Below are 25826 nucleotides of genomic sequence, written 5' to 3' on the forward strand. Positions count from 1 at the left end.
ATATATATATATATATATATATATATATATATATATATATATATATATATATATATATATATATATATATATATATATATATATGTATATATATATATATATATATATATATTTCTTTTTTTCTGTGAGACTCATAAAAACCCGTAATGCATCTTTGTAAAACAGTGAGGGGTTAAAGCTAAATGTTTTATTTTTGGACACGCTCAAAAAAACTAACTGCTGGGAAGCGTTTTATCAGTACGTGACTGTGTTATTCACACACAAAGAAAGGCGTCGTACTCGAATCAGTGAACGAAGCTCCAGAAGCTAAAACCACTCATAGAATTAGGCCCTTCCATGACAGACAAAAAGAAAGCAGGGTGGAATTTGCGTTGCACGAACACTAACGCATTGTATAAAACGGGGGTCACAATCAACCGCTAAAAACAAACTCAGAGCACCGTCTGGGCTTAAAACATCGGTTGAGTGACATCATCATTGCTGGAAGACTTGAGAACGTGGCTGAGAATTCAGGCTCTCTCGGTGATGTAGCATTTCCTCGCAAACAGCCCAATGGACGTTGCTTCGCCGTAGCCAATTTACATCCTTAATGCGGCCCTTCTAAACCCGGAACGGCGTTATTTACGCTATCGCAACACTTCACGATGACGCGCACCATTGTCCATAGTCGGAATAATTGAGTGTCGCATAGCTTACACTGCTGCAGGAAAGGCGATTAAAACAAGTGTTATCGCAGCAGTACCTGCCCTGTAAGTACGGGGCAATGCATTTCGACATTACTTAATCGCATTCAGTTTCGTTTCATTTGTGTGCGAGCTTTTGCACGTTGTTTTGCACTGTTTAAGTACGTCTGTCCAAGGGCTACTGAGGGGTACTTTACCTACAACAAGGGTACTGTGGGCGTGTAAATATATTTATAAACATACAGAAGATATGTGAAGATAACAAACGTGGTGCGCGGAACGAAATATAGGAGTGAAATAAAATTCTGCCTGCAGCTTTTTTCATCATTTATAATGATATACGAAATTCTAGAACAAAGACAAGCGCTTTCAAAAACAACGTTCACACAATCGCCCGCCCGCGCACACGCACGCACGCACGCACGCACGCACGCACGCACGCACGCACGCACGCACGCACGCACGCACGCACGCACGTACGCAGGCCAAAAGACACAGGCATGCGTTAAAGATCATAAGGTGGTCTAATTTATCCGTAGCCCTCCCTTACCGCGCGCTTCCCAGGCAAATAAAGTCTCCAAACCTTCAATTTCCTCCCTGACTTTCCTCGCTTTCTCTACCCTCTCTAGAACTCCGTTCTCTTGTCCACTTACGCTTTTCCTCACACTGAGTCTGAGACTATGACCCTGACGTCGTTTTTTTAAAACAGTGAAGCTGTTTAACAATTTGTTGATTTTGGCATTTCACAAAACTCAGTATAACAGTATAAAGACAAGAAGTCACTTCAGGATCCGAACCTGTGTCAAGTAGATGAACAGAGTTAGTCAGTCGTCTCACCCACTCGGCTACGACCGTGAGTTACTAGCCGGCAGTCAAATGGCTTAGCTACTCGGCTGTGACTGTAGACAGAGGAAACCACGCCACCTGCTCGGCACAGAACACGAGATAGGGTACGCGTCGCACCTGCGGGCGCCTAGTTTAGGTGTGCGCGTTCCGTTCGTTCGTTCTACTTGTCCCATTTGCTTCTTCTTCGCCGCTATAGCAACAGAGATGGAGTAAAGGTCGTTGCTGCAGCGAAGAAGAAGCAAATGGAAGGCGAATATGACGTATAGGTGTTGGAACCTTTTGCAACCTCAACTAGACGGCGCCGCAGTAACTCACACTCAGACTGTTTTATATATATATATATATAAAAAAACGAAACGTGTCTAGTTTTTGTCACGCCCGCAGATTCTTGGCTGACTATAACCCGTTGCCTACGGAGGCAAACGCGGGTCGGCCGGCTTTCGAAAGAGCACTCAGGCTTCGTATCGGCGGCCTGCCCCTCCTAGTTTTCTTTTTCGTCTGTCTGAGTTCTATCTCAACCACGCGTCGTGTCACTGTTATCGGGGCCGGGAGACGGGCGGGCGTTGCCTCGGTGGCAGCACTTCGCAATTCTAACGCTGCATGGACGCTTTAGCGGCGATAAAGTCAGTCACACCGAATCGTCAGCCGGGTATTGTTCGCGCCGACCGTTGAAGGGGTGGGGCGCGCGGTGCTCACGGAGGCGAAAGTAAAGCCATGAAGAAAAAAATTGGCTGGCGATTACGATACTCCCTAAAGTGATATTTGGGCGCAGCAGCAGTGCGCTGAGGCAGCATTTACTTGTGGGTTCTCCCGACGGCAGCCATGATGAGCCTCTGCGTCGGCGGCGCGAAGTGCGTCTCAGGAAGGGACCGCAAAGTGCGTCTTAAGCGAACGCACATCATAGTCACGCGCACGCCCCCCTCACGTCGCGCCGTCGAGCGCCTCGTGCGGGCACAGCATACTGCCCCCTCCCCTCCCCCACCGTACAATTTCGTAGAGTGCTGTCGGCGAACCGCCCTCCCCTCCAAATATCGCGACACTGTCCTCCGTTGCTTTCTTTCATCGTTCGCTTTTTCTTTCACTCGCAGGTCTTGCCATCGTTCACTCGGTTACGCTGACAACGCGGCTGAGCCCAGAGACGGCCGCCAAAGGGCTGCTGGCTCTAAAACAAAAGCTAACGCCCGTTCGTATAACGAAAGCGATGGCTCAAACGCTCAGGCGTCCGTCGGTGGGGTTGTAGGGATACACATAGTTTTGATGACGGGACGGTTGTCATCAGCGACACCGAGAAAGCTCTGTTTTAAATCCAAACTGCTCCGACCGTGTCAGAATGGCGGGAACAGATAGACGTCGCCTTCATAACGCGAGAGACACAGGATTGATTCCTGCCACGGGGAACGTGTTTTCCTTGAGGCGCTTGACGTGCCTTGGCTTAATGTCGTCGTCGTTTGTGAAACGCATTGTGTAATGTTGGCTTTCTTGCTGTGCGTCTTGGCGACTGTGCGGTTCCCATCAGTGAGGAATAAAAAGCGTCGCTTTAAAATCGGAAGACGTACACCTAAGCAGTTGTGAATGCGAAACCTTTAGAAAAACCCGATGGTGATGATGATGATGATGATGATTGGTTTCCCTTTTGAAGCGGGGTGATGACATGTATGACATGCCATGTTACCAAAAAGGACTAATATGCCTAAGTTTTATACTCTTTGTTCAATACTAGCGCTTTAGGGCAGGCACAACAAGCTTATTAGGCACAAAATACTTTTTTCTGTTACAGTTGGTAACTGTCCTAGGCAATATTCCCCTCTCTGCTTTTCGTCCACCAGCATTCTAATCTTCTTTTCGTCCCCTCGACAGCCTTGAAGTTAACTTCCTCTGTGATACCCTTAGATCCTAGGGCTTCTGGAAGCTGAATATTTCCCTCATGTAGATTTGGATGGATACCCTCGCATTCTAACTGTTTCTGTTTCTTTTCCGCAGACCACGCATACCCCATCATTTTGTGAATACTTCCCCACAAAGCTCTTAGTTCGCAAACAAGCTGCTCCAGCCTCGAAAAGCAAAGCACTTCCCTGGGAATTATCGTAGAAATTTTCCTTTCTGATTCAATTTCTCAGCCCTGTAAATGGCTAACGACGTTTTAGCTTCCATTTTTTCTCTCCATTTATTCGTTTCAATCTGCCTTGCCTCTTTTTTGGTTACCTTGGCTATTTTGGATTCTCCACTGTTCTTTCCGTATTTCATCGTTAGCCTTCTAGTCTTCCTTAACCACTGCGTGTCCACGCTTTTCAAGTATAGGTTCCTAAAAACCTTGGCTGCCCACCTTCGTTGATCCATTGCTGACAACCTCATCTCAAAACATATTTTACTCTGTGCTTCTCGAACTTCAAACACTTTTTTTTCCCGGCAACGTACTTTTCTTCAACCTTTTTTTTATCGCGTAATCCACAAGGGCGTCCGGTACTTTGGCAGGAGTGACCTCCCATAGAGGGGCATGGGTCGTAAAGTGTGGATTGAACATTGATGTACACCCAAGAGCAAAACTTTACGGACCACGAAAGTAGCAATCTTGGCAGCCCGGGGTACTAGGTGTGGCATTTTTCATTACTTAAGTAACTATAGGACATTTCGCATGCAACCCGCCGCGGTGGCTCAGTGGCTAAGGCGTTGCGCTGCTGAGCACGACGTCGCGGGTTCGATTCCCGGCCGGGGCGGCCGCTTTTCTGATGGAGGCGAAAAGCAAAAACGCCCGTGTGTACGAGATTTCGGCGCACGTTAAAGATCCACCAAGTGGTCAAAATTAATCCGGAGCCTTCCACTACGGCGCGCCTCATCGCCTGCGTTGCGTCGGCGCGTTAAACCCGGCAATCAATCAACATTTCGCATGCAGACGGGACTTTGTCGGGCTGCTACCGGAAGAGAAATAACCTAAAACTGCCATTTTCCTGGCGCATAAACTTTTGCTCGTGGCTGTACCCGCAGTAATTTCGTGTTCAAGGGAAGGCCGCATAGTTTGGTACACTTGTAGCTTCGTTCTTAAGGTAATTACCAAATGCTCCAAAAACAGCACCGTCAAAACAGTAAAATGCTATAAACTTTTGTTCTGATCACATGGAAACACCGTGCATTTCTACAAAGCGTGAAAGATAAAAGTAACAAAATTTAAGGAATATAACGCCCATACTGCAGCGAGCATTTGTGCTTTCTAAGTTGTAACGTATAAGTTATGACATTTACAAGTTGGGCGCTGACTACCAGGGTCGCTTACCTACATTAATTAAAGAAGCGATCTCAAATGAAAGTTGCCTACTTGAAACCGTCCTAGCGCTGTTGACGCCAAGCGTTTCTTGCTATTTTATTCGTCCTATAGAAAGAGCTATTCGAGAGGAACACATTGCCACATCTGTCATATTGTTGGGCTTGTAACCATAAGAAACAAAATTTAATCAATATAATGACCATATGTAGCGAGCATTTGTGCTTTGTAAGTTATAAGTTGTAACGTATAAGTTATGACATTTACAAGTTGGGCGCTGACTACCAGGGTCGCTTACCTACATTAAAAAAGCGATCTCAAATGAAAGTTCCTGCTTGAAACCGTCGCAGCGCTGTTTACGCCAAGCGTTTCTTGCTATTTTGTTCGTCCTATAGAAAGAGCTCTTTGAGAGGAATACATTGCCACATCTGTCATATTGTTGGGCTTGTACCCATAAGAAACAAAATTTAATAAATATAATGACCATATGTAGCGAGCATTTGTGCTTTGTAAGTTATAAGTTGTAACGTATAAGTTATGACATTTACAAGTTGGGCGCTGACTACCAGGGTCGCTTACCTACGTTAAAAAAGCGATCTCAAATGAAAGGTACCCGCTTGAAACCGCCCAAGCGCTGTTTACGCCAAGCTTTTCTTGCTACTTTGTTCGTCCTATAGAAAGAGCTCTTTGAGCGGAATACATTGCCACGTGTGTCATATTGTTGGGTCTTGTACCCATGTTTCACGCCCAACAATAGCGTTGCACTTACACCGCCGCCTTGAAGCGTTCGTCACCCCCGACAACGGAAAAAGAAATGAGATGGAAATCGGAAAAGAGGGGGCAAACAACCCGTATGTATTGCAAACGCGCTTGGAAAATCCACTCGAGTGAATAACTCATCTCGCTGCTTCTGTTTGCCTAGCTCTTTTGCAACGCGCCGGGCGTCGTTGCCGACCGGTTCATGTTTCATGGTGTGGAATGAGCCTCCGCTAACACGCTCCTGCATTCTCCCTACTATTGGGGAAAAAAAGGAAGAATGAATAAGAAATGGGTACTTTGTAGGCGTCTCGCTCGGGACTAATATCTCTCCCAGCTGACAGCGCCTCAATGCTGGCGAGCTCTTAGCTCTCTCGTATGATACGTTATTGTACAGGCGTACGCGCGGACGAATGAAACGCGAAAACAAAAATATGAACCGGAACACGCCAAATCAAGGGATATGGGTAGTGGAGATAAAATATTGGCTCGCTAGTGGTGTATTTTGAAAGTCACATTTTCAATCTTTGTTAGTGTAGTAAACCCACCCGACAATCTCATTTGTACTGAAAAAAAATCGCGTTTTTCTGTATTCTGGTTCATATTCTCGTGTTTGCGTTTCAGTTGTCTACGAATGTACATTCGTCCCTATTGTCAGCATGGTTGAATCAGAGCTTGGACGGTTTCGAGAAAACTAAAATGTATGAGTTAGCTGCTTCGGTATTGGAACAATTTGGGCGACAAACCGATCGGGTTATCGTGATTACAATACAAATATATGAGAGGTTCACTTTTGTGTGTGTGTGTTTGTTCTAGCTCACCTTAATCTACCGTGATTGCGTATCTTCGGAGGTATGCACGCGGCTCACCAGTCCCTGAATTGAACGTTCGGGCACGCAAGAGGCGGTTAATTCGATCACTAACTTATCAGAAGTAACATTGTTTCGTTTTATTTGTGCACTACTTGTTCCGGAACATCAAAATGTGCTATTGTATTTCCTCTATTGTTTTTCGTGGCCAGTAGGTCCTGCAACGAAGAACGAGCGGCAATAAAAACGGGCTCGGATACGTTGTATTTGTTCTACCCATAAAACTCGATCGATCTCCGGAACGAATAGCAACAGGCTTCGATCTCTTCTCTCTTCTCTACTTCTTTTTTTGTTATTTCTCGTGCTTGCGTACGGATCTTTCCTCTCGGGGCTGCAAAATACGACTGCTCAGTCATCAGTTTTTGTTTTTTTCGCCGAGGAACGCGCAAAAATTTGGACACAATGCTATCAGAATGCTCGGAAGCGATAGATTGCCCGGCTTCGTTTTTGTGCAAGGTTGCCCTTATTACCTCTTGTTTTCTTGAACCTCGGTGTGCTCGTATGTGACATGGTTTTAAATGTCGGGGTCGCGACGGCAACGAATTTATCAGCGGAGTCACTTGAGGCCCGCTGTCGGTCGTAAATGTAAAAGTACGCTTGTGTCCCCTTATCGCTTACCGCCATGGGCTCAAATTGGCAACGTGTGGTCCTTTGGTCGCCTTTGCCGACACCGCTCCAGTTCGGGCTCGTCTTCTCTCCGTGACTGATGTTTGTCCGAATCCTCCTGATGTCTCTGGCCTCGGTGCATTCACCATGTGTTTCCTACTAGAACCGAAGTAACACTCGAACGACCTAGTGTTACCCTTACTCGCAGTGGGTAGAAACCCGCGCCCCAAGCGAGCGCTGCAGCTGTAACGGCGCTCAGAAAAGGAAACAGGTGCGAGTTTCGGTGACATTACGTCAGTGCTGTTACCGAGTCTAACTACGGGTGGCGATCGCGAGTGCAACGAGACTGGTTTGGAAGACACTTCGTCGCGTGGCCCTACTGACACTACGGGCGTTTGAGGCTGAAGTGCGACGGTCGGGGTGACGCCGAAAGGTTGTGCCGTCGACGGGTGTCAGCGCTTGTCTGTTCGTCATGGAGGGCGAGGAACTGTAAGTCCTGCGGAGGCAATTACAATTACATTTGCCCCGACTTCACTGTCAAAGGTTCTGGTAGCGCTCCAACCCCCCTGTTCCGACGAAATGGGGTTCATTTGTTAATGAGTGCACACTCTGGTGCTATATATATATATATATATATATATATATATATATATATATATATATATATATATATATATATATATATATATGGGTGTGTGTGTGTGTGTGTGTGTATATAAGATAAAAATAAGAAATAAGGGTTGGCAGTCAAGAAAACCTCAGAAAGCAAAGGGGAGGATGAGGATATGGTAGGTAATTGAAACAGATGAAGAATTTGGAATGAAAGAAAGTGGAGAAAAAATGCCCGGTATTCTGGAGGTCGTGGGTTCGGATCCCACCCGGCGGGCATTTTTTCTCCGCCTTCTTTCTTTCTTTCCAAATTCTTCATCTGCTTCAATGACCTGTGCACATCCTCCCCTTTGCTTTCCGAGGTTTTCTTGACTGCCAACCCGTATTGCTATCTTATTTCAATGAGCCCGCCATTTCCTATTCTGATTATATATATATATATATATATATAGTGTTGTCATTCCTTAATTACGGACGTGCTCTCAGCGAAGTGTTCCTGGATCGAGTTTCTGGATCGAGCAGCGGGCGGCGAGGAGAGGGCGTGGTCGCCTTCCATACAGAACTTTAGCTGCAAAGAATTGATTTCCTGTGAGATCGTTCAATGCAGTCGTAAGGAGAAGAATTTCTGCGACTTTATAAGTGCCGTCTCTACCCTGTTACTGATAAAACTGAATTAGTGGAGTGGGATCTACACCATCCAGCCTCTCGTGTGGCTGTGCCCGTCAATCCCCAAACTTTATAAAACATCATCATGTTTGCGCATAAATGCTTCAAGTTTAACAAGGCAAGATGTTGCTATATTCTAGCTAATTCAACTCGAATGGGCATGACGTTGGTTTATTGAATAGGCTTTTTAAGGGATAGCAAAAAAAAAAAAAAAAACTCTTGCCATCTTCACTAACGTGAAACCTGGGGAGGAGCGAAGCATGCAGTGTATAAGTGTATTCTTGGCGCCTTGGCGTTTTTTCCAACGGAGATGAAACCGTTGGGGGGTACAGGTATAGAGCTTTCCTGTAAAAAACTCTTGTCTTTGAAGCACGAATCCCTCTAGCGCGAGGCGCACACGAGTTTCCCGGTGTTTTAGTACCGTGACGACATGAGCAGACGATTACGACGACGACGACGACAGGAAACACCAACAGCCCCAGCCCCTAAGGGCTTCGCCCCTAAAATGGGGAGCCTCGCTGAGGGGTTAATGGACGTCGTTAAAGAAAGAAGATGAACTACAGGGAAGTGGAGTTCGTTCGGCTTTGGGGAAAGTCCGGACTGTTTGACCGTTGCGAATAGGGGATCTACGGAGAGGCGCAAGGGTTCATTGAGCCCGTTGCCGCGATTGCTATGATTATATTTTGGCCTCCTTCTTCCTCTGTGCTTCAAAACGGGTTTAAACGGAAGGGCCTCCGTAAAATGTCTCTCCTAGACCGAAATGGGAATCTCTTCCGTATAACTGGTTTCGGGATGTAACGGAACCCCTTCCGTTAAGGTGCGGTTTTGCGCGCGGATAGAGAAAAAAAAAACTTTTTGCTTTATTCAAGTATACCCGTGCCACACGTACAGTGCTCAGCGATTGAAACGCGATACTGGGAGCGCGTGGCTGCCGGTGCTTGTTGCGCCACAGGTGAGCGCTTGTGAAAGCGAGCTGATGCATTGTTGTATACGGTGAGGGTGAGAGCGTTCGTGACGCATGCTGGCTGCATCCGGCAGACAGCCCTTCAGTTTGTGGTTCTTGGCGGCGTCATGGGGGTGCTACATGCCATGGCTTCAAAACGCTGCGCCTGCGTGCCGCGCCGCGCCGCGCGAAGCTGGGTGAGCTGGCACCGCGCGCGTTATATAAGAATAATTTGAATGCGCATTTATCGCGATGTGTTATCGTGGCGCTCACGGCACGCAATCGCAGCGTTTTGGAGCCATGGCATGTAGCACGCCTATGGCGCCGCCAAGAACCACACACGAAGGGCTGTCTCCCGGATGCACTAAGCATGCGTCACGAACGCTCTCACCCTCATCGTATACCACAATGCGCCAGCTCGCTTTCACAAGCGCTCGCCTGTGGCGCAACAAGCAACGGCAGCCACGCGCTCCGAGTATCGCGTTTCAATCGCTGAGCACTGTACACAAAAATGACATCATGTGGTTGATGCCCTAAATTTCAATGTCATCAATTCGCTGCTACACGTAAAAATCTAATGCCATTTGCTCTAATGTCATTTTTCTTTTAAGGAGTTCCGCAAGACTCATTGGCCTTCACGAACTCCTTAAATCTGCCTACTCTCGAACGCGATGCGCGCCAAATGAGACCGACAGACCTTTCAGCACTAGTGTGTTGGCGAGGAAACGTAGCTGAACTTCGAAATAGGACGATTTTCTCTGCACTCTTTGTGGCGAAGTGGTCAAGAAGATAAAGTTCACTAAATCAGTGGCAAAAGGCAAAGCATCGTGTTACTCGTCGTTTTGAATTTTTCGGATTTGGCTATCACTGGCAGGCGACGGAAGCTGCTGAAGCCACTTTTAAAAACGGCTCACACCACTTTTTTTTAGAAATCACTATTCCTCACAACGTTTTCTTTCCCAAAAAACATTTTTAACCCTTTTAGACGTTTTTATCTTCGTTAAAAACTTCTGAAATATGAGTGCATTTCTCTTTTGGGTCATTATCAATATCATGCGTAACACATTTAATGCCTTTGCGTTTTCGCGTGTAGCATGGCCCGCCACAATGTCCTTCGGTATCTTAAGACCTTAAACACTTAAGGTCATTTTTCGTGTACCTGTGGCACTGGTATTAGCCATCTCTTACATATGTCCGGTTTTCGGTTGTACGTAGCTATCCGTACGTTTGGTTCTGCTTTCGCACCATGGAGAGAGGAGACAGGCTTTACGAACGGACGCATGAACGGGCGTAGAGGCGTGAGGACTGGCCGAGTAAGCAGCATTCCGTGTAACCCAGAAAACAAATCTTTGCTTCTATAATGTATAGGGAACAAATACAGAAATTTCCAGAGCCACATCCCACCCTTAACCGCAGAGATCAGTCTATATTAAAGTAGCATACAAGCGGGATCCTTAGCACACCCTACGCTACTACATAAAATGTATCCCCAACAATACTCGGACATATGCCCTTTTTGTACCTAACGGCAGTAACCTTAAGACATAATATCGGAATGCACAGCACTAAAGACACCAACACCACAACTACCCATACCCCAGACCGATGGGAGATCTTTCGGTCCAGCCCCTCCAGTAACGTCCACGTGGACCTAGCGGCCCGTGGACAGGAGGTGCTGGCCAAGATTGGGGCCTGCGAATAAGGCCCCACTTCATCGACGGCCCCATAAGGCCATTCTTCTCTCAATAAAAGTTACTACTTTTACTACTACTACTACACTACTACTACAACTTCTCCTAAGCCTAACTCGGCGAGTTCGAAGTATCGAATAAATGACTTTATTGTGTTGTTTTGCCGTATGGTTGTAACGCTCGAGGAAATCCCCTTCACGGGAAGGACGTGGATGGCCGATTTCGGTAGCTTTTGTGACGCATCGACAATTTCGGACCCAGCTTTAGAGTCGGGTGGCGAGAACCTTCGCGTCGGTGTAACGGCATCGATGGGAGGACTGAGTAGCAGGGCGATGAGCTTAGCTCTCATAAAAATTGCCGAATAATGTAGGCATACACAAATAAATTGTGAGATAAAGTGCCGGAGGCGACGGATAAGGAAACGGGACTGCGCTGAAATTGCCTTTTCAGAAAAGAGTGGTGTGAAAAGGGAAAGAAACCTCCTTCATTTTATTGTTCACTCCGTTCCTCTGCAGTAGAGAGACGCTCGAGGACATATTCTCGATATATTTGTTCAGCCGAGTTTCGAACGATACGAAGAAATTGTTATGGTTCCCGCTTATGCGCATGGGTGTAAATTTTATTGTCTCCGTAGTAGACTTATGTCGCTTATGAAGATTCCGTGAGCCTGAAGCAGCTAGACCGCTCAGAAACAACAACAACAACAACAACAAACAACAAACAACAGCAACAACGACAACAAAACAACAACAGTACCAACAACAACAACAGCAACGACAACAACAACAACAGCAACGAGAACAACAACGACAATGACAACGACAATGACAACGACAACAACGACAACGACAACGACAACGACAACGACAACAACGACAACGACAACAACGACAACGACAACAACGACAACAACAACGACAACGACAACAACGACAATGACAACAACAACAGCGACAACAACAACAACAGCGACAACGACAACAGCGACGGCGACAACTAAGGCAACGACGACAACGGCAACTGCAACGACAACGACAACAGCGCTCGCAATGTTGAAATCGTGTCGGCGCTAAAGCAGTGACAACGGGGGTAATGGCGGGTCTCGCGTTACTCTCTTCGAGCGACAATGGAACATTTGTTTGCCAATGGGTGAGTTGTGAAGGGGATATATTGCCTGAGACACGCGTAGTTCCACTTGTGCGAAGTAATGGGTCCCAGTCGGCTGCTCTGCTATGGCCTACAAATTGGTGTGTTGTAATATTAGGTGTACCAGTGAGGCAATCCGACATTGTCGCGCCGGACTGTGCAAGATCCTCCGGGGAAAAGTGTTGCGAAATACCTGGATGAAGTAAAATAAAATGCGATAAAATTGTGTTGTGAGAAGATTGAGGAAAATTGAAACAGGCACGTGGCCCTGTCACTGAAACTCGAGCTCGTCGAGGATTTCATGACCCGTTTCTCCATTCCCACCTCCTTTTGCAATCCCCGACACCCTAGGACTGGAAGCCACCACACAGTGTTGAGTAGTGAAGACGTGTTTCTGTCTTCGCCACCTCCTCTCTTTGTCTTTCTCTCCACACGCACACGCACGTATACACACCAATGACACCATAAAAAATGGAGAGTCATGGAGTCGCCCCTGCACACCAGTCAAGAGCGTCGGATGCATAATCGAAAGAATTAGGGTTCGGGTTGCCTGCAGGGGTGCGTACTGACTTCATTGTTTTTCTTTCCCTACAATTTCTTGTTCCCGTGTTCACGTAACATCCTTGGCGTTCCTGATCCATCCTGATGGCTCGCTTTTCTTCGCACATATACCCAGAAATATATATATATATATATATATATATATATATATATACCCTCCGCTTTCCCCTTGCCCCTTGGCTTACACAATATCTCCGGGGCACTATTTTTCAACTTGCGCGCGCGGTCCGGAAAGGATGCCTGAACACGTTTCTGCCATCGATCGATGGAGGATGCGCAGGAGCCACTCTACCGCCGTTGCACCGGCCGTTCCGGAAACGGCTCGCAGAGAAGGCGCCTTGAGGAACGACGTCCGCGTGGCGGGGAGGGTGGGGGGGGGGGGGGGCAGGTGTGCGGGTGAAAGCCACCGCGTTATTCCTCCTTCTGCGCACAGCAGCCCCAGGCACCACCAAGCTCTCGCAGGCTCCGCATCAAAGACGTGATCGTGCAATTCTGCACACCTGATTGGTCGAGAGACAGGTGACGTCATTTGTTGAGGCTTGTTATAAAAAACTAGTGTTGGGAATTCGGAGACGTGACCGAAAGAATGTAGTTGGCATCGATGTACTCAACGGGAGACAGCCACACGGGCGTGTATATGCGTAGGCAAACCACGAAAAACCGTCGAGGCCGCCTTGTAGCGCGGTACCGTGGTTCGCGCGCTAACCGGCGGCCGTAACTCAGCGCCAGGGTCCTATTCACAAGAAGTAGCGCGAGAACCAACAGTTCAGAGTGAAGGAGAAGACGGGAGGGCACGCGCGGCCGCAGAAGTTAGGGCGCTGCCATGTTACGCAGCACTCCGAAATTGGGGAACAATATTTCGCCTCGGAGGCGCCGCACTTTTGGCGCGCAAGTTCTGGTCCGCTAGGAACTGTACGCAACTAGCGGAGCGAATTCGCTCGGGAGTTGCGGCTTTTTGCATCGAGCTCGCGGCATCTTCTTGCGGGGTTCTTCTCACGACGAAGAAAAAAGAATAGAAGAAGAACGTGGGACGAGTAAAGAGGTTTCGGCGGAAGAATCATGGCAGGCTCCACTTGTCTGGAGACGTCTTTGCGAGCGCCACTCACTCTTCTTTAAAGTGGTGCGTCAACCCTGGGGAAGAAAGGCTGAAAAGTGCCGTCCTACCTTTCCGTCGGCCACTCTGTTGCGTTTCCGCTTCTTCATTTTTTATGTTGATTCGAGACACCGTGGCTTCGGTTCTCTGCCGCTTTGCGCTTTCGCAGCCGCTGGTACATGACCGCGGTATTTGTTATTCCCTCTTCTTTAAAATTTCGCGCGCTAGAGCTCCTGTCAGTTTCCATTTTTGTTGCTGTTGGGGTTCTTTTGGATAGCTGTTACGACAGGCTGGCTAGCTATACGCAAAACAGCGATATTGTTCAAAAGTGGGGATCCGAGCTGGGGAAGCGTCTTTAGTGTTCTTGCTTTCAGCACTACCTTAGTTTTTTTTGTTTTTTTTAGGGGCGAAGCACCTTAGGACCTCGCTTTGTCCATGGCTTGTCCTTTGGAGTTCGTGTACGCAGTGTTGCGCATGCGCGAGGCACATTGGATTGGATTGACTTAGATTGGATTGGATTGGAATTGTATATACTGTACACACGCGTTGTCACTCATTTACACGCGTGAGTGGGCAATGCCACGGGTGATTTACGGTAAGAACGATCCCCAGTGCTCCGCCCACTCGTCATGATTCACTTAGTGGAGATGCGTGAATTTTTTTTAAATCTTTCTTGGGCTACTTAAACGTAGAAATGTTTTGCCTATCTGTCTGTCTGTCTGTCTGGCTATCTGTCTGTCTGGCTAAACGTCCAAGTCCGGTGTCAATGTCCATAGTTGTCAACATTGTTGAGTAAGAACAAGACATTACGCAAATATAAGGTAGAACATCAATACATGGGTTATATTCGCGGTGTTCTTTTATTAAAAAAATCCAAGGATGCTTGGTTTTTGCGATAGCAAATGATCAACTACATCAACTGCAGAAAACCGTCGCCTACTGTTGCCCGCGCGCTCCTGGCGGCATTTGAGAAACCACACGGCAACAGCAACGAAAGGTTCCATTAGATAGGTTCCACGTTCCGCTTGGAACGCTGGTGGAGCAGGGCAATGTGGTTCTATAAAAGTTGAAACAGGGCACCTCGATTAACGCGCGTCTCGGCCGCACTGAAGCGCTGGCATCGAGGAACCCCGCCTGTAGCAGTGGAACGCGGTAAATTTAAATTGACTTGAGCAAACCTTTAGTGTTTTTACCTTGGGAGGAGCGCGGTGGATGAGTAACAGCTGAGAGGTGAACGGGAAAGCGAAGGGAGGCATTTACTTGGCAAATGTCGACAAAGGCTGTTGTCTTTTGTCGACATTCGCAACGCAAGGGCATGATACGCAGCCAATTTTCTTTGTGAAGTTCAGACGGCATCCGCAGTTCTAGCTGGAGTGTTGTGTGTCATGACCACTTGCGGATGACAGTCGTTGAGAATAACTCTATCAGGATAGGCACAAGAAGGCGAAAAGAGGATCAGTACGGCGCTAACTTTTGGTTGCTTCACTGGAGGCATAGAGGAGGAGGAGGAATAAACGTCCCTATAAAGCAGTTCGCCTTGGGGAAGAGTCCTTATTCCAGGACCCCTTGAGACCGTCCGGCTTCTTGAGCCTGGGAGCCACTCCTACAAGAACACCGTAAACGCTCTCACAAAAAACGTTTTCTCTTTCTCTCACCAGCCAAAGCTGGTCATCAGGGTCCGAGCTGGACAGTACTCTCTCCCAGTGCTCAGGGGAGGGGAAGGGCAGGGGGGGGGGAGGTTGCGGTTCTTCTCGCAGCCCCACACAATGTGGTAAAGCGTGCCCGGAGCCTCACAGAAGAGGCATTCCGAGGAGTAGAGGGTGGGGGCCAGAATGTGGGCTCTAGTTGGGTGGGGAAAGGGGTTGGTTTGGATGCATCGAAGGTGGTGTTCTTGCTCTTTTGTGAGGTTTTTGTGTGGAGGAGGGTACATTGTTCGCTGCAGGCGGTAGTCATAGAAGTCACTGTATACAATTCATCCACACCAAACTTGTGTTACTCGTGAGTTACGTGAGAGCTCCGCTTTTCTTCCAACTTGGGAATACTTTTATCCTTCAGTCTGACAACACTGGGGTGGGTAGGGAGAGGGTGCAGTAAGCGTACTGGAAGAGAACTTGCGATGGCTTCAGTGCCATCACCGCCAGTTGATAGAAATGCATGTTTCTGCGGCTTTTAAGCTAGTGCAGACACGCAATTTTTCTGCTGCCAGTGTATACCTTCTCATTCTCAAAGCCCTGATAACATGACCACATGTCCCTGAGTGTACCGCGCATGCGCACTTAGACGACCCTTTCGACTGCGCCAACTAAATCGGCGCTATAGTACGCCCCAATGATAGAAAGGCTGCTTCCAGGACAGACCGGAAAAGGTCATGTCGCGACAGCGACAGAGAGGAGTGAAGACACACGTCTGCACGCTACAGCGCCCTGGACCCAAACTGGGGTCCCCGCTTTATTCCACGCTCGTGCCCAGCGCGCACCGCCAGCGCGTGGTCAGCACTCGCCACTCGTGGCTCAGCCCCAGCGTCATCGTTCCTGGAGCGTGCCCGTTTGCGGCCGCAGACGACGCAAGCTGCTGGGGCGCCGCCACATAGCCCCCCCCTCTTCAGACGGAGTGTCGGCAAAACGGACAGTCTTTGCGCTGGGATGTTCACGGGTGGGGCTGCGAACGGAGGGGAGAGTGGTGGTGTTTAGGGTGGAGTGGTGGATGGTGGTGTCGGAGGCAGGCGGTTCGGCCTCGGTGAAAGCGGGCTTGAGGCGATCGATGGAAACGACAGTGTCGCGGCCGTTAACGCGAACTGTAAACGTTTTTTCGCCGCGTGAAATGACGAGATGAGGGCCGGTGTAGGGCGGTTGAAGTGGCCGGCGGGCACTGTCGACACGGATGAAAACGTATTGGCTGACAGAAAGACTTGGGTGAATAAAAGTGGGTTTTGTGGAACACGGCCGTGGCGGTTGGGGACGGATATAGCTGAAAAACCGGGTTAAATCCTTTACGTAGGATGGGCCAGGAGAGGAAGGGTTGTCTTGAGGCTGTGGAGGGACCAGGAAGTCTGCCGGTAATCGCAAAGACGTGCCGTAGACCATTTGGGATGCGGCACAACCAAGATCATCTTTGATGACAGTGCGCAATCCTAGCAGCACAAGAGGAAGGTGATCAGCCCACTGCTCAGGTGATTCGTGAGCCATCAGCGAGGCCTTGAGCTGACGATGAAACCTCTCGACCATGCCGTTGGCTTGAGGATGATAGGCCGTTGTTTTTAGGTGAGTAACACCGAGTAGGCATGTCAAGCGTCGAAAGAGTGTGGACTCAAATTGGCGGCCACGGTCTGTGATAATCTCCGACGGCACGCCAAAACGGGCGATCCACGTCGACATAAGCGTAGAAGCAACAGTCTCAGCCGTAATATCGCCGATTGGAGAAGCCTCCGGCCAGCGGGTAAAACGGTCGATCACTGTCAAGATGTAGCGGCAGCCCTTAGATGGTGGTAGTGGGCCAACAAGGTCCACGTGAATTGTGGAGAACCTTGAGTCCGGTAGTGGGAAAGTAGCCAGAGGCGATGTGGTATGCCGAGAGACCTTGCATTGTTGGCAGGCGAGGCAGGAACGGGCCCAGGCGCGTACGTCAGTATTCATGCCCGGCCAGACGTATCTCTCGGCAATCAAGCGCCGTGAGGCACGAACTCCAGGATGAGAGAGACGGTGGATAGAGTTGAAGGCAATGCGCCTGAGAGACGCAGGAAGGTACGGCCGTCTGCGGCCTGAGACCGGGTCAATGTCGCAAACGATGGTGATTCCCGAATCAGGGCATAGAATGTCCTCGAGTTGCAGAGAGGAGCTGTTTGAAGAACGTAGAGTTCGGAGCTCCTCGTCATCGCTTTGGGCTTGGGCCAACTCCTGAGAAGTGAAACCGGAGCGCTGTATGGCGGAAATACGGCTAAGGGCGTCGGCTGGAATGTTGTTAACTCCCTTGACATGCCGAATGTCCGTCGTGAACTCTGCAAGATACGCCAAGTGTCGCGTCTCTCGGGGAGAATATGTAGTCTTCGATGACTTGAAAGCGTTCGTAAGAGGCTTGTGATCAGTGAAGATCACGAAGCTGCGGCCTTCGAGGAAAAAGCGGAAATGCTTCACAGCGAGGTATGCCGCCAGGAGTTCCCGTCCGAAAGTGCTGTACCGTTGCTCAGTGGGAGAAAGCTTCTTCGAAAAGAAACCGAGCGGGTGCCAGCTGCCGCGGATGTGCTGCTGAAGTACACCTCCAATCGCACAGTGGGAAGCATCTACCATCAGGCTTGTGGGAGCGTTGTGGCGCGGGTGCACGAGGAGGGTAGAAGAGGCCAGGCGCTCCTTGATGGTAGTGAATGCGCGATCAGCGGCTTCAGACCATTCAAGACTGCACTCGGGAGACTTGGGAGTTTGAAGGAAAGTTTCGAGAGGTTGAACAATGGCCGCACATTCCGGGATGAACCGTCGGTAATAATTCACCAGCCCTAGGAAACGGCGCAGTTGGCGCAAGGACTCAGGTCGGGGAAAGTCGACTATGGCCTTCACTTTGTCTGGCAGAGGGCGAATTCCATTGCAGTCAACGAAATGACCGAGAAACTCCAACGACGGCAACCCGAACGCACACTTGTCGCTATTAAGGATGAGGCCATGCTCTGCTAGGCGTTCGAAAACTATCCGCAGATGGTGCAGGTGCTCAGATAGCGATGAACTGGCTACAAGAACGTCATCTATGTAGGCGAAAACAAAAGGTAGACCACGGAGGACGACGTCTATGAAGCGCTGAAAAGTCTGAGCTGCGTTGCGTAACCCGAAAGGCATCCGAGTGAATTCGAAGAGGCCAAACGGTGTAATGATGGCAGTTTTCTTGACGTCATCCGGGGCTACGGGGATTTGGTGGTAGGCTTTTTGGAGGTCAAGCTTTGAAAAGATGGTACATCCACTGAGGTTATTGGTGAAGTCCTGTATATTAGGTAGGGGGTACCTGTCGGGTACAGTGGCCACGTTCAAGGAGCGGTAATCACCACAGGGTCGCCAGTCTCCTGATTTCTTCGGGACCATGTGTAACGACGAGGACCAGTTGCTCGATGACGGGCGAGCAATGCCGATTTCAACCATGTGGTGAAATTCCTGTTCCGCGATTTTATGTTTCTCTGGAGCCAGTCGACGCGCCACGGCGTGCGTAGGTGGACCGGTGGTGATGATTTGATGAACGACGTCGTGCTTCACTGGCTTTGTCCAGTCTGGAGGGGCAGTCAGAGAAGGAAACTCGTTCAGCAATTCCCGGTACGGAGAAGGTAGGTCGCAAAGAAGCGTGAATGCGAACGGATGGACTGGAGACGATTTGCCGATGACAGAAAGGCCGGTTGTGGCGTCCAGGATTCTTTTTCGGGCCATGTCAACCAGGAGGCCGAAGTGCGAAAGGAAATCGGCTCCTAGAATGGCGTGACTCACGTTGGCCACGAGGAAAATCCAGCGGAACGCACGGCGTAGGCCGATGTTTACCATCAGGGATTTTTTTCGGTACACGGGAATGCTGGACTTGTTAATAGCTTGGAGATGACACAGTGGTGCTTGAGTGCGGTCACAGGAATTAGCGGGGAGCACACTCACTTCAGCACCAGTGTCAACTAGGAAACGTTGACCACTGGTTGCATCTGTGATGTAGAAAAGGCGACTGTCGCTGGCTTGGGAATCGGTCGCCGCCGTTAACGATCCCTCATCCCGTTTCCCGGCCAGCCGCAAGGACGGGTGCAACGTTGCGCCGCTGCACCGAAGCGGCGATGGTACCAGCACAATGAGTCAGGGTGTTGAGGTGGCTGGCGCGTTGTGCCTTCCTGGCGAAATACTTGCGGAGACGGGGTACGGCGAGAAGGGCAAAACCGGCGAGCTCGAGGGTTGCGAGGCGGCGGCGAGCTGTAACCAGCCGAGGCGACAAGCTCCTCCAAGTTTTGCATGCGCTCTCGGAGCGCGGCGAGGTCGTCGGATAGCGGTGAGGGCAAAGGAGTAGCAGGCGCCGCCACGGTGGTATGGCCGGAAGATTGAGCGGATGCCACCGTGGACAAAGGCGGATGCAACGTGGCGACTTCCATTATCTTGTCAGCATGCGCGGCCAACGCGGATAAGGGAAGGTCAGAAGCAGTCGCGAGGATCATCTGCACAGAAGAGGGGAGCCGACGCAGGAAAAGTTCCTTCAACAAACGGGAGTCCGTGGCAGAAGGTGCGTCGCCGAGCAGGGTTTGCAGTTCGTGAAGGAGCTGCGAAGGTCGACGGTCACCCAACTCCTCTGCAGAAAGCAGCCCCTGGAAACGCTGCCGTTCCGAAGGGCTCGTGCGGCTCAAGATGGCAGCCTTCAACGTGTCGTAAGGGTTCGTGGTAGGCGGGTTGGCAAGGATGTCACGAACCTCAACCGCGATCTCAATAGGCAGTGACTGTAGTAGATGGTTGAAGCGGGTCTCTTGCGACGTGATGTGACTCACTCGGAAACTTGCCTCGGCTTGAAGGAACCACACGTCGGGGTGCTTAGCGCTGAAGGGGGGCAAACGGCAAGCGACGGCGGAGATGCCAGGTGAAGAGGCAGCGGAGGACACAGAAGGACCGCTGGCGTCGCGGGGAGGGTCCATTCTGAGTACGTGGCTCCGCTGCAACGTCCGGGTCACCAATGTCGCGACAGCGACAGAGAGGAGTGAAGACACACGTCTGCACGCTACAGCGCCCTGGACCCAAACTGGGGTCCCCGCTTTATTCCACGCTCGTGCCCAGCGCGCACCGCCAGCGCGTGGTCAGCACTCGCCACTCGTGGCTCAGCCCCAGCGTCATCGTTCCTGGAGCGTGCCCGTTTGCGGCCGCAGACGACGCAAGCTGCTGGGGCGCCGCCACAGTCACAATATAACCACTTCGCTGGCAGAACCAGACGTTGTTACGGGAGAGAGAGAGAGAGAGAGAGAGAGAGAGAGAGAGAGAGAGAGAGAGAGAGAGAGAGAGAGAGAGAGAGAGAGAGAGAGAGAGAGAGAGAGAGAGAGAGAGAGAGAGAGAGAGAGAGAGAGAGAGAGAGAGAGAGGGGGGGGGGGGGGAGGGAGAGGGAGAGAGAGAGTAAATGTTTACTGAAAAGGAGGAGAGGTCGGTCTGAGAAATTGATCTTGGGCCTGCTACTTCCCTCTGTGGGGAGGGTACTGGGGACAGAAAGAAAAAGGAATGTATATGGAAGGTATGGGACATGACAATGAAAGCGACAAATGAACTATGTACAAGCAGTAAAACCAATAAACGTCTCACGTACAACGGGGCGCTGAATCAGATGACTACAGTTCACTTTTCAGCACATGAGTATCATCCATGAGAAAAAAAAAAACTGCTCAGACATTTTTTCGCAGTCTGTTCAATTTCGTCGCAACCTCTTTGGATTCTCGTTGTTACAGAGCCATCGGTGTAAATATGGGTGCGGCCACTGTGTCTCTCGTGCAGAAACTTTCACAGTATATTTATCTATTTATCTCATCCTGTAGGGACTCACTAAGGCGGAACTTTCGGAAACTGTGCCGGCATCAGAAGAAAAAAGGAAAATTGTTTTTTGACGAATTCGTGATTATCTCGCTCACCCATTCAGATATCGAAGTGCTTTTAAGATGCTATAAAAAGTAGTTTTACGGTTTTGGTCTAACACCAATGGCGCGAATCTGCATTTCGGAGCAAATTGATTTTGAGATCCTCCAGTATGTGTTTCACGGTACATCCAGTTGGTTTTTGCTGATAACTGTTATTCCTCCAAATGAACGAAATAAATTTTAAAAAAATTTGCCCGTACAATTGACACTGCTTTTGCTTTATTGTTTATTTAAGCGTACAACAGGTAGGCACAGTCGATGAGAGTGAAAGGAATAAAGAAAGTGAAGACTAAACGAAGGACTCTCGCCCGTCGCCGTCGCCGAGGGCGCGGGAGGTGCTGAAAAAAGTGACGTATGCATATAACAGGAACGCAGTGTCTATACGGCACTCTAGCTCAGCCGTCAGACAACGTTCGAATATTTAAAACTGTATCCATAGTCCTGCCTCAGGAGTTTGTCGTTGTGGTGTAGGGGTTCCGTCATAGCTTCTTGATGCCAGGGCCGGTGGTTCGAGAGTGGCTCTTGCCTAGCTTGAATTTTTTCACCTTTAAATTGAATTATAATTTTCATGTCTTAAGTGAGTTTTTGGTGTTTTAAGTGCGAATGCACTTCTTAAGCGACCCTGAAGCTGCGTCCACCGGCGATGTCCGCGCACGTGGAGATGGGCGCGCGCAGCCTGGCCGCTGACATGGCACATACCCACGTGGGGGATTGGCCAGGAATCTCCTCGTCTTCCTTGGCAACGGGGGGAGATGGGCGCGCGCTGCCTGGCCGCTGACATGGCACATACCCACGTGGGGGATTGGCCAAGAATCGGGCGTGAGAAGGGCTAATGCACCCGCTTAAAGGAGTACTGACACGAAATTTCAAAGCTGAGATCCGCTCTAGCAATCAAGTACAACGACAACACAAATAGGTGTCTGTGAATAAATGCATCTTTCTTTCTTTGTAGTTGTGTGTGTGTGTGTGATCTCTCTTTCGCGAACATTACCGAACCGCGCAAATTCAACTCGTGCATTCGCACTTTCACATTCTTCCCCTCGGGGAAATGCGGGGAATTTTTTAAATGATTGATTTGAGTTCGTTAAATCAATTTATGTTAGTTTAGGTTAGGTTACCTTACTTCACGTCCGGTAGAACGATGTAGTGCCAGGCACGGCGTTTTGTACAAAACGCCGGTGGCCGTGGACGTCGATATAGTGGAGGGCTTGTAGTACCGTCGGACGGCACTCTAGACGCAGCCTAACAAGGAAGATAACGCATATCAGGTACCGTAATTACCCGATTGGAACGCGCACCTTTTTTCCGGAAAAATAGGCCGAAAAATCGCATGCGCGTTAGAATGGGATACGAAACCGAAACTGCCGAAACAGCGAAAATTTCGTCCAACCCATCGCCATCTCAAGATGGCGCCAAAGCCTTTAGCAACAATTTTTCGAACGCAGGAAGCATAGGCACCTAGGCGTTTCTATCGTCGTTCACACAAATCGTCAAATCGTTCCACTTCCGCGCTTGATAACAGCAATGGCAGCAGCGGCTCTCACGCGTTCAAAACGAGCAGTCTGCGGAAGCGTGCGCTTCTGGAGAAGCTCGCGGGATGGGCGTGCGAGGCGTGGACCACGATCCCATCGACCATGGTTGAACGTTCGTTTAGAAGTGTGGCATCGCGAACGCTCTTCACGGCACCAAGGACGAGAAGTTGTAGTCAGCGGAAAGCGTCGAGGAGTGAGATGAGTGAGATTATTTCGGGAAATAAATCGCCCATTTCTCTCGCATTCGTTTGTCTGGGTCACGAAGTTCCGTGCGCGTTACAATCGGAGGTGCAAGTTTTTTCGGGTTTTTTTGCCATGAAAAATCGGGTGCGCGTTAGAATCGGGTAAGTACGGTACGTTTCACGCTTCTATGAGTGGGGAAAAGATGGACACGGCTCTGCCTTACGTGTACCGCGTCGCGTTGTCTACCGTAACGGGCCGTGCCGCCTTGCCTGCAGGATAGTCTAGTGTCGAAAATAAATAAGTCACGTTACTGAAATTGATAAGAAAGCCTTTATTTCCAGCGTTTTCCCCCGAAAGGCGAATGAATGGAGGCCTCGTGCACGTGGTGGCCGTCGTCAGACATTTTGATTGCGTTGTCCTCTTGGAGGTACCTGCGCAATGCTTTTTGGATTTGCTCACAGGTCTTAGACGCAAATCTGGGAGGCACGGTCATATTCATGGCGGCGTTGATGACGACTTCAACGGCCGTGCCGACCGACTCTTCTATAACAGGCGGCCAGGAGTTACCGCCCGGCATGGGCAGCATCCCGGTTTTCATAAAGTGGGACCACGCATGGACGTACTTGCGGCTCGCCTCTTTGAGCTTAGTATCTTCTCTAGAGGGACGTATGATTGGTACTCCAAATATGAGGTCAAGTTCCGGATGCGGGTTCTGAGGTATTGCTCTCTTCCCCAAATCGGACTCTTGTTCGTTTTCCACGTAGACGAAGCCGTAAGATCTGAACATGTTCCGCGCGACATCGCTGAACTGCTCGACGGGACAACGGATCAGAAGGTTTTCCAGAAAGGTAGGCCAGGCGTCTTTCCTGGACACGTCAAGCGCGGCTACCTCATCAGCCGTGAAATTAAAGTGTTCCTCCAGCACTGCTTTGAACTCGTCGATGCTCAGGTCGCTGCCATTCGCAAAGTCATTGAGAAAGTCGGCGAGCAGCGCCTCTCCACGGCCGGCGGCGAAGCCCAGGAGGATGTCCCCGTGAATGAGGGGCGTACTTTGATGTTCTAACATTAGGTTAGGTGGTGGCCCCAGAAAGTGGCGGGAAGCGAGGTCGTCCAGCAACGAAGCGTCCGCGCTCTGCAGGCACTCCAGAGAGTAAGGCTTGCAGCCCAGCACCTTGGCCACGGTTTTTGCGCTGGGCGTCTCGTACATTCGTAGCGGAGATTCCCCGTGGAGTATCGCGCGCCGCACGTAATCCCGAACGTTTGCGCGGTTAGACAGCAGCAGTTCGCCGACGGTCCATGCTCCGCCCCCGGCGCCCATGAGCGTGATGCAGCTACTGTCGCCACCAAAGTGTTTGGCGTTGTCCCGCGTCCACTTCAGCGCCAACAGCTGGTCTGAAGACCACAGCATCGGCGTCGGTTCGGTGGTTGCGCTCGTCATGGGTAAGCCTAGCGGTCCGAGACGGAAGTTTGGCGCCACCACGACCACTCCGCCCATGGTGGCGAGCACAGAGCCGTCGTACCAGTCACCGCCTCCCCGACCGAATCCCAGGCTGAACATGAACACGACGACGGGAACCGCGCTGCTGCACGTGCTGCTCATGTAGTCGCATGGAGGAACGGGGCTCCACACGTTGAGGTAGAGGCAGTCTTCGTCGTACACCACTTCGCCACTACCGGGAGGCGGGAGCGGCCACGAGGTGTCGTTCAAGGGGGCCTGAAGGCACCTCACGTGGGGTCGGGCGGGAACAACGTCCTTAGGCCGGAAGTGGTGGAGTGCCGCGGCGCTCTGAAACCGGACGGGCGGAGTGGCGTACGGCAAGCCGAGGTACGTGTACACTTTTCTCCCCTCAACTTCATGCAAGGAACCAGGAATGATACCGTCCAAGGTGCGGACGCGGAGGTCCCTGGTCGGCGCGAACATGTGCCAAACGAAGAACGTGAAGAGGACCAGGAATGTGGCAAACAAACCGGTGTACAGCAGCCGGCAAACTTGCTCGGTGCGTTCGCTTCGCTTCGTTTGCATCACGTTGCCGATTCCGCGAGATTTGTCGTCGATGGTTCCACGAGACCAGAATCTCCATCTCGCGGTTCCTGTGGCAGTGGTTGTCGGATTGCGCTCTTCCAGGGCCGCACTTGAGTTCCGGGGGCGCGACATTGGGCTGCTGGCCGGCCGCACATCTTCCGGCGTTGCCGTTGCCTCGGTCTGAAATGGTCGAGCCGTGGTATTGAGCGGCGTCGGTACCGCGACTTCGCCACGAATGCTCTGCTCAGGTGGTGAGCCTGATGCTTGTGGAGGTGGCGTCTTCATTTCGGAACTCGCAGGTCGGGTGGAGCTGCGAGGGTCAGCCGGCGAAGCGTGACCCAGTTGTGGCCTCTGCATGGTCACCTGCTTGCCATGAACCGTCGGTAGGCTGGGTTCTCTCCTCTTCTGCAGGGTCTTCACCTTTTCGCCAGGCATATCGGGGCTTTCAGGAATGGATTGACCAGAGACGCTTTGGAGAAGTTCACGGAGTTGACAGTGTGGTTGGTTCGTTGGTTGGTTGGTTGCCTCCCACAATGGCACATACCCACGCGGGGGATTGGCCAAGAAGTTTTGTGCCTAATGAGGATGTGACCTATATTATTTTAGATCCCAAAATTTAGAAAAGAAAATACCCAACAGAATTTTTTAAATATGTATAATATGAAAGTAGATTCAGGAAGAAAAATGAGGTATGTGGTTCAGCAATAGCCGCCTCCTCTTCTTCTGCGTCGTCAGCCTCGAATTAAAAAGGAGTGTCTGC

The 25826-nt window shown here is 50.2% G+C and overlaps 2 protein-coding genes across 6 annotated transcripts in view; one reads left to right on the forward strand and one right to left on the reverse strand.

The window, feature by feature from the left end:
- Positions 1 to 25826, forward strand: part of LOC144138220 (BAI1-associated protein 3-like) — a 500259-nt gene that overhangs the window by 48381 nt on the left and 426052 nt on the right. The gene's annotated exons all lie outside the window — the stretch shown is intronic.
- LOC144139230 (cholinesterase-like) lies at positions 23129 to 25557 on the reverse strand. The gene has a single exon (XM_077671651.1). The coding sequence runs from the start codon at positions 25499 to 25501 to the stop codon at positions 23375 to 23377; it is 2127 nt and encodes a 708-aa protein (XP_077527777.1). The 5' UTR covers positions 25502 to 25557; the 3' UTR covers positions 23129 to 23374.

The sequence above is a fragment of the Haemaphysalis longicornis genome, unplaced genomic scaffold, assembly GCF_048455015.1.
Source record: "Haemaphysalis longicornis isolate Haplotype H1 unplaced genomic scaffold, Haemaphysalis longicornis Haplotype H1 scaffold_5, whole genome shotgun sequence".
NCBI lineage: Eukaryota > Metazoa > Arthropoda > Arachnida > Ixodida > Ixodidae > Haemaphysalis > Haemaphysalis longicornis.

Excerpts from the sequence above, each read along its gene's own strand:
- LOC144139230 (XM_077671651.1), bottom strand. The coding sequence starts at position 25,501 with ATGCCTGGCGAAAAGGTGAAGACCCTGCAGAAGAGGAGAGAACCCAGC.